Source organism: Thunnus thynnus, chromosome 22 (genome assembly GCF_963924715.1).
Source record: "Thunnus thynnus chromosome 22, fThuThy2.1, whole genome shotgun sequence".
Lineage (NCBI taxonomy): Eukaryota > Metazoa > Chordata > Actinopteri > Scombriformes > Scombridae > Thunnus > Thunnus thynnus.
In genome coordinates, this window is record NC_089538.1 from 7,234,959 (window position 1) to 7,244,684 (window position 9,726).

Genomic DNA, 9,726 nt, shown 5'->3' on the forward strand with positions numbered 1-9,726 from the left:
GCCCACAGCATCAGCATAGTCAGCTCAGCTCAATAGAAATGCCACCACACACACACACACACACACACACACACACACACACTTTCTTTCCCCTTGCTCTTTCACCACATGGGCAAAGAAAAACATCCTTCCTCTGCACCTCCCTCCACAGGCAAACCCTCTGACACTTTTACACAACTCCACACACATCTTTCTAATATGTCATCTTTTCTTTCCTGTTTGCTCTCTCCTGGTTTCACCCAGTGTCGTTCCTCCTCCTCTTTTCTCCTCTGCCCTTCCATCTGCGTTCGCCTTTTTTTCTTTTTCGACCCCTTTTCATTCAAGCAACATTGCCCGCTTCCTTTTCAAATTCACTTTTTTCCCCCCTTCGTCCTCATCACCTCCCTTTCACTTTGCATGCTGGCCATCTCTCCTTACAGCTCCCTCTCAGTCCCCCTCTATGTTATTTTCTCTCTGCCTCTGTCTTTCTGTCTTATCTGCTATGTGGCTGAAAGGTCACGTCTGTGTTGTTTGTCGTCTAAATAAGCAGCGTGCCGCCTCATGGTGATCTCTGATGAGATATGGCGCTCCGCTCCGCTCCGAGGAACACACACACACACACACACACACACACTTGCAAAATGCACACTTCTACTCTCGCCCCACACACATACATTGACCTGTCTTCTCTTATTTTATTCTTTATCTATCTTGCTTGCTCTCTCTTTGTCACACACACACACACACAGGCACGCGCACACACAGCCTGAACCTCCATCCACTAGCCCCTGCTGACCACACAGCAGTTCCTATTGATCCAGACAGCACCGCCCCTAACTTCTGTTTGGTTGACTGTCATCTGGGAGCCACCAGCCAATAGCTTTACACTTTTCTAAATGTCAGTATCTATAGGTTGATGGCTGTGCACACACACACACACACACACACACACACACACCAGTATATATGTGTGCAAGGGTGTGATGGAGTATGTGTTTGTGTGTGGTTTACTATAGAGTTTCATCCATAGGCACCCCATGGTTTTATCTATTATGCTCTCCCATGCTGCAGCAATGACCAATAGCAGACTTTCTTTTTAAAATGTTGCATAAACTGCAGAGCTGAAGAGTCATATCCCAACATAAAACTCTATTCTTACAGCCTGTGCTGTCGGCCAGATGGCTCAGAAGCAAACAAAATTAGTATTTTCTGAACCATCTCTTTCAGTGATGAGGAGTGGCACTTCCACAATGGTTGCATCTGTGTGTGTGCGTGTGTGTGTTTGCATGTGTCGCATAAACGCACTTTAATGCCATCACCATTACTGAGGGCTTGCTAGACAGATGGCCTGATTTAGTGACTACAGATTACAAACCGTTATGGCCTTGTGTAAATTCACTCTGGCCAAAACAACAAACGGCCTCTCTTTAGTTTCCCATTCAAACAAATGGAGAAGTGCTCATATGCTGCACATTGATGCCCAATCAATATGTGCTCTCCTATTATGGGAATGGAAGGGAGGGAAGCTTTTATTAAAGCTCTTCTGTCTCTATTTCTCCTTCTGGCTGGCCCTGTCTTTGCTAATGTCACTATTTGAGAGCCTTGGCTGCTGTAGAAGATTGAAACTGTCTCTGTATTTCTGCCACTCTGCTCATCTTCCACTCTTTATTTTCCCTCCACAGGCCCATATGGGCTGCCTCCAAAGAAGGAGTCAGCAGGACGCTCCACCACCGGAAACTCAGGTAAGCAGGAGACCAAATAGAAGTAATCCATAACATATCCATCCTCAAAACGGATGGAGGGAATAAGTAAAGACTGGTAGATGAAAAGAAAAGCAATGGGGAAAGGGAGGGAGGAGGCGACAGATGGAGAATGTGCAGCGGTGACATCTGTGGATCTCTATTTAATTCCATATCTTTCTCTCTCTCTCTCTCTGTCTCTCTCCTGATCTCTATCCTTACCCTCCTCGTTTCTGCTCCCAGCCCTCCGAGCTAAGTGCTGCAGACGGGGAATGGATGGCTAATAGCTACCTTGGGAGAAGGACAAGAAAAAGAGAGGGAGGAAGAAAGAAACAGGGGGAGAGAGAGGGAGCGAGAGAGAGGCTAGGAGAGCAAGAGAGAGAGGGCTAGACCGGCGGCGACATTTCAGAGAGTTATTATTTTCATTAGTTCGGGCGGCCTGGATTCTGTAGTTCCGTTGAGAAAGAATGAAAGAAATGAGAATTACAGAAAGATGAGGGGAGAGAGAAGAAGAAGAGACATAGGGGAGTGATGGAGCAGAGTGGGTAGAAGTGGGAGGCACATAAGGAGGAGAAAGAAAAGAATAATTGAAAAGCAAAGAGGAGAGGGGAATAGAACAAGGAGATGGAGACGGAAAGAGGCTAGATTCATGCTCTATCTCAAAGCCATTCAGTGGAGAAAGAACATTCATTCTCAATTGTGTTCATTCTTCTTTTTTTTTTGGTGGTGGTTAGTTTGTGTACTATACCAAATGTGTGAATAGGGGCATTCACACATTGTCCAATCACTTGTCCATACTTCACATAGGTGAGAACAGTATGTGTGAAATAACAAAAGTATGCATTGTTTTTACTCGTATTAGACAAATAACACCACGAGACTGATTTGCATCACACATATAATGAGGGATTTTACACATTTTTGTTCCTCTGACAAAAACATTAACACACACTTAACAACATATCTGAAATGATTGTTCTGACTCCTGCCAGCGATTATGTCAGAACTTCTAATCCTCATGTGAATACACTCAAAATCATAGAGTCAACTTAAAACCGGACTGTTGATGGCAGATTTTGTAATGAATCTGATGCCAATGATTTCATCTCTGATGATCAGAGTTGTTATGTGTCCATCCGCCTGTTTTTTTTATGAGTATTTTCAATTTGCATAAAGTAGCTGTGGTGGGAGAAAAGAAAATGACATATCGTAAAAGAAAACTGATAAAGTCTGATGAAAGGCTGTCTCTTCTAATGTAGATAAAGCATTTGACACCTTTTTATACCGACGCTCCACCAGAGATCCCTGAAAATAAAGGATAAAACGGAGGTGTACGGTATATAATCACAGTGTTCCCAGTTCAAGTCCAGATGGAGATCTTTGTAGCACCACCTTCTCTATCACCAGAGCAGCTGATAAAAACACCACAAAGTACACATGAATGAGAAGAGACAAATAAAGACAATGGGAAGAGTATATCAGAGTTACACCAATGGTGCTCCATTAATTATGTACCCGTGTCATATCTTCTTGAATACATTTGTGTTAAGGTTGTTGATGGATACATTCTCTGATTCATGCTTTATTTTGAAATAGTTCGGAAATTTGCATGAAACTATTGGAAAAAATACATCAAAAATGTGTTCAAGACTAACTGCTTCGTCCTTAAATGAGAGTTGCACTCAAGGCAAAAAAAAAGAAGATAGAAGACAAGGATAAGATTATGTTTTCACCTCGACCTCTGCTTTAATTTCCGACCTGTTAGGTGCCTCTTTCCAAGGTGAAATCCACTAATAATAATAATGAAAAGGAGGACGGAAGTAAGGGCAAAACAAGGGCTCAAAGTCTGAACTTGTATGTAAAGGAGTGAGAGGTGGAAAATAGGGAGAGTGAGAAGGTGAAGGAAGAGGATATAATAAAGAGAGCCGGTGAAAAGCGGCAGTCATAATGGAGATGGAGAGTGAGGGATGTTGGGTTAATGGCAGGAGGAAGAAAGCAGGGGGAGGAGAAGGGAGTGTAATCGACGTCCGGCATTAGCGCTTTGCTCCCAGTCAGTCCAGCGCGACAGGGGGCCTAGCGGCAGGGGGATGATGTGTGCTTTCTTGCATGGTTGTGTATGTCCATATCTTAGTGTGCGTGTATCCGCATGTGTGTTTTGTGTTGCTAGGCACTGAGCTCAGAGCAAGGTAGGTCATTACTGCTACAATAACTCGAAGATAGAGAGAACCACGGAGCTAGGGAGGGCGAGGAACCGGAGGAGACGCAGGAGAAAGACAGACAGGGAGAAAAGAAAGAGATGTGTGCCAAGAATAATGATAGACCAATCCAAAAGCTCTATATAGAAGGGACTCACATTACTGGCCTTAACCAGTTCGCCACACACATTCACACGGTCCGGCGCCGGAGCCTCACCCCCCCCCCCCCCCCACGCTATAAACATACACACACACACAAATGCATACACATACACACCTTCAGACCTTCATCCACCTGCTGAGTTCTGACCCGACCTCCTGCAGGGAAAACTGTGAGCTTGGAGGCTGTGAAGATCTTAGGTTTCAGGCAGACACACAACAGACAGAGGGAGCAACCGCCTGACAAACAGAAAGGTAGAGTGACAGACAGTCTGATAAACAGACAGACAGATAAAAAGACAGACAGGCAGGCAGGAAGGCCAGCAGGCAGGCGGAGTGTGTGGTCTGGTGGTCGAAGCAGAGCGGGGAGGTTCTCTTCATGTGGCTGGCTGTAATGCTAAGTAAATACAGTTGTTAAGGTTAGGGAAATAGAGTGTGTTACCTTGATACACACTGTGGCTTAGCCAGGCTATCCACAAGAGTATATGCTATACAGTACGCTCACACTCGCACACGGAGTCTACGGACATTCCTCTCCATTTTATATGCACTGCTGTCCACTTCATCACATCAACAAAGAGACCACTTATAAGCTTCTGTGAGATTTGCTGCATACTTATTGCATTCCACTGGGTTAAGTCTCTGCAGCAGTCACTAGCAGGGCTAAACCATCACCATTACTCATGTTATTGTGGTACACAGCTATATGGATTGGTATGTTTATTTAAAAGCTCATGAAAACACATATTGAGAAAGCAAGCTGTGTTATTGCTCTGGTATATCAGTGATGATTAATATGCATATATAAATCAAAGGGAAGCACTGAAAGCAGCTTGTGATACTGTAGATGTTGGAGCAGGATTGTGAAAGTGTTCTGTGATTTCTTTCAGGCGGTTCAAGGAACTCCACCCAGTCTCGAGGACCCAACACGTTCGGGGGAAACGAGGGCGGCGGTGAGAACGGGCCTCTCCAACCCTCCAACATCGCCCTCATCGCCGGCGCCGCAGGAGGCTCCGCCTTCCTCCTGCTAGTCACCGCCGTAATCTGCGTGGTGTGCTACAGGCGGCGGCACGCCAAGCACTCAGACACCCACCACCCTCCGCTGTCGCTGTCCTCACTCACCAGCCCCAAGCGGGGAGGCGGCGGGGGCATCACGAGCTCCAACAACAACGGATCTGAGCCAAGCGACATCATCATCCCGCTGAGGACGTCGGACTCGGCCTACTGCCCACACTACGAGAAGGTGAGCGGGGACTACGGACACCCCGTCTACATCGTCCAGGAGATGCCGCCTCAGAGCCCGGCCAACATCTACTACAAAGTATGAGACGGCCGCTGCTCTGGCCGACTGGACACACCCACCTCCCTCTACCCATTACCAACCAAACCCCCGCTCCAAATGAAGCCACAGCAAAGCTCGCCATCACAGCTCCGACCCTGAACCCCTCAATACTACCAGTATTGTCCCTCGGACACCCTCCCACCGCCCCGTGAGCCCACACCCCCGGCCACAGTTGTGTTTCTAGCTGAATAAACCACCCCACCCCATTCTCACACAACTGGGCCACTAAGTGTGTGTAAAGGGCGATGTCGCAACCATACACATCCCTTCTCAACAAGGCCCTCACGAATGGGCAAGATCCTCTGAGTGCCCCCTTCTTGTTAACTCAGAGCGAAAAAAGCCCCACCCGTGCTGAATAGAAGAGTCGTCCCCAAAACGCCAGTGTGTGTGTGTGCGGCAACACACTCTTTTTCTAGGAGTATGGATGTGGCGTTGGGACTTGTGATGTTTTAAAAAAGAAAAAATTAAGAAAGAAAAGGACTACAGCTTAAAAAAAAAAAAAAAAAAAAAAAAAAAAAACTACACCCCTGAACCCACTTAGCGCCGATGAACTCTGATTCTCAGAGGCCATACCTGCCTAACCCACCGCCCCACCCCTCAGAGCTCCTTCAGCCAACCAGAGACTGGCCCCTGCCACTAACTCACCAATAGGATTCTAGTTTGTTTGTGTTTGTTTCTCCTGAGAAAACAGGGGCCTCGGACTCACCCAATCAACTAGCCGGGGGTGGCGGTCACATGACCGGGCCCAGGCCTGAGGAGGTCCGATCAATCGAGTCACGGTGACACTCAGAATCTTGTATATTTTAATAATGTGCGTGTGTGACTGTGAGAGTGTGCATACGACTTGGATAATAATTATGGCGCTGCTGCTCCACATTAGACATGTGTGTGCAGTTAGTGTGCTTCAGTACAGCAAGTTTGCATATGAGTTTGCATATGCGTGCGTGGGGTTTAGTTTATGTGTGTGTGTACGCTTTGTGTGTGAGTGATTGTGCGTACGCGTGCGTTCTTTAGACTTGTCTTAAATACCAAAACACAAAATAGTGAGCGAATATCAAAAAAGTGAGATTTTTTATCGCTATCAACACTTATAGATTATATATATGAATATCCAGTAAATAATTTCTAGATGTTTTTTTCTGTTTTCTATTGTTTCATTATTTTTACCCACTCTGTTAAACTACACTTCTGTTGCTAGACATTTTTTATCTGCTGTTTTTGTTTTTCACGACTTAGAGCGACCTTATTTCCTTCCTTTTCCCTTTGCGTTGTATATTAATTTAATCCCTGTTTTAATTTTCCCGGCGAATAGAGGTTGTTTCTCTCTTCCTCTCTTCCCTCTCTCATTCACTCCCTCCTACCCTCCCCCCCCACCCCCCCCTCCTCCCTCCCCTCTAGGGTCTCTGAACTCTGTGTATATTTTTATAGCTCCTTGTACTATGCTGTAGTTTTGAAGTTTAGACCTCGTTTGTGGAAGTGTTGAGGTAGAACCATCTATGAAAGTTTTTTTTTTTTTTTCAAACGCTTTTTTTGAAACGCAGAAGTGAAAAGAAGTGAGGGACAGGAGGGGGAGGCGGTGATGGTGAGGGGAGGGGGGGATGAAATGACAAAGAAGAATAAAGGAAAAAGAACAGGGCAGGAGAGAGAGTACTGTCTGGGGAGGAGGAATAAAGCGGCGTCTGAATGCAGAACTTTACAAAAAAAAAAAAAGAGAGAGAAAGAGAGGAAGGGAGGGAGGGAGGATGAGGAAAGAAAAGACTGTGAAGGAATTGCACACTAAAGAAAAAGAAGCTGAGGGGAGGGGTGGATGGGAGCGGCAGGAGTGAGAGATGAAGGATCCCAAGGAAGGAAGGATGGAAAGAGTGGCTGGTGAAAGGAGAGAAACCTTTTCTTTGAACGGAGGGTCTGAGCCGCCTGAACGGAGGCAATGGACCGACAGCCAAAACGGATTTCGAAGGAGTTGAACTCTAACCATGGAAAGGAGAGATCTCATCACACACGCGCACGCACACACATTTACTGTGACTCGGTCACACTTTACGTTAACGTGAGGTGGCACATTTCAGATTTGCTCCTGTTTTCCGCCAAAATTTGTGTTAAAGTGCATCTCTGTGTATCACAAACACACACACACACACACACACAAACACACACGCACGCTCTCTCATTTACTATAAAAGGCACACACAGTGCACTGCTAGCTGCGGACACACAAAAAGTGAAATCCCCCAGGCAGTCGGTACACTCTGTTTCTCTATGTTTGACACACAGACACACACATCCCCTCCCACACATCCCAACACGAATTTCACACCTTTTAATGACTGCCACAAATGCCTACTGATTGCATTGAATGACATACATTCTCTCTGGTGCCCGCTTGCTCTCTCAAACATACACACACACACACACACACACACAAACTTTCACCCACACCCGACAAAAATGCTGATTGCTTTCATATGACTCTGTATTTCTGTGATTAAGACTAACCCGATGGACATGGGAGGGATGAAAAGAGCGTTTGTGCGCGGTGTGTTTTTCTCCTCTCTCTCACACACCCTCACGCCCTCACACAGACGCCCACACACACACATACACTAGTGCCCAGCACCTCGACCATGGAGGGCAATAACATAACGCTGTGTTCAGAGGTGCAATAAGTTCACATGTGCATACTAATAAAGCTGTTTTGTGTTGCTCAAACATGTTTATGGCTTATGTGTAAACTGGGTGGCAGTGGAGAGCTTAAGCTTTTATTTTTCACACACACACACACACACACACAAACACAAACACACACACACACATACACACACTCACACTCATAAGGCCTCCAGTGATGTAGCCATGATGTTTTCTGTGTGAAGCCAGTGTTAAATCTGGACCTTACAGCATTTCTCAACTGTGTTTTGTATCAGTATCTAACATCATATAATAGATATGTTTCATAATTAAGTGTCACATTCGTCCGTAATGACTTTGTTCAACACATGATGATGTTCAGATATGTTTTTATATCATGGTTGAGTTTGGATTGTATTTGACTGTATCAAAATTGATTTCAAAGATGAAATGAGGGGGAAAACACCTCAGATACTTCTTTTTTGTACAACTACCGACTTGTGTTTTTTATGTATGCTATGTCTATTTAAACATACTCAGAGTACCTAAAATATCCTCCAAGCCAAATGAAGTGTCTGTTACTCTCTCTTCAACAACTTCTGCAACTCTTTGGAGCGCTCCAATCCAAAATGACAGTATTTTGTTCAAAAATGGCTGCTGCCGCGAGGGGGAAAACAAAACTTCTCGGACTTTACGGCATCGACTCCGACGAAGAAGCCACTGCCCTGTTTTCAGTCCACTTGGCCCCCTGTCCCCTCTCCTTTTCAGCAGAATGTCAAGTATCTCTTGGACTCAAAAGTTTTTCTTTTAATGTTTGATTTTCATGTCGATGTTCTTTCAAAGTTGTGTCTCTGACTCTCCGTGTTTGTGTTTGACCGGTCGACTCAACGTGTTGGCTTTTCTAAAAACCACGGACACAGCCACTGGTTGTCATTTTGAAAAGAGAAAGAAGAAAGTGTTGTTTCTATGGAACGGGAGAGAGAGAGAGAGAGAGAGAGAGAGAGAGAAAAAAAAAGCAGCTACCGCCTAGCTCCCTCACCTCTCCGTTGGTGAAAGTGTGCGTATGTGTGTGTGTAAATGTGCGTGTGTGTGTGTGTGTTTCTTTGTGCCAATAGCCAGCGAGCGGAGGCCGCGGAGCGAGGTGGCTCTCGTATGTGACGTGTTGAGACTTTGTATTTGGGACACCTCTGTGTGAGAAGGGTTTTTTTGTGTCCTCTCCTCCTCTTCCTCTCTCCTCCTTACCCCCTTGTCTACTCATCACGGCGACCCCTTTATCCCCCCTCCTCCCCCGTGTCCCCTTCCCCTCCCCCAACACACCTCTAAAGAGAGGAAAAAACTAGTACATTCCTGGTTTGGAAAAAAAAGGTTGAATAAAAAAAACAAACAAAAATGTTTAAGCACCACTCTTTTGGTCCTGTTGTGTGATTCATTATTGTGTGAGGGTCTGCAGAGGTCTTTTGTTCTGAATGTGTGTGCATGCGTGTGTGTGTTCCAGAGGCCCACTAGTAACCCTGCCTTTAATCGAAGGTCTCTCCCCTTATCTCTGCTTTGGGCTTGTCTCAGCAGGGGCTCTTTCACTGCCTCTGCTAATAACACTGCTATTTCAGACACACTCACACACACACACACATATACACACACGCTGGCTCTCCCACTGGTGTTATCAACAAGTTATCAAACCTGGCTT

The 9,726-nt window shown here is 45.6% G+C and overlaps 1 protein-coding gene across 1 annotated transcript in view; it reads left to right on the plus strand.

Annotated features, from left to right (window-relative positions):
• efnb3b (ephrin-B3b) overlaps positions 1–9,431 on the plus strand; it is a 79,787-nt gene extending 70,356 nt beyond the window's left edge. Inside the window, exons 4-5 of the mRNA XM_067579462.1 lie at positions 1,662–1,721; positions 4,963–9,431. Of these exons, the coding sequence (XP_067435563.1) occupies positions 1,662–1,721; positions 4,963–5,399 (497 nt within the window). The 3' untranslated portion in view covers positions 5,400–9,431. The remainder of the gene's footprint in view (positions 1–1,661; positions 1,722–4,962) is intronic.
• Positions 9,432–9,726: the final 295 nt, after the last annotated feature.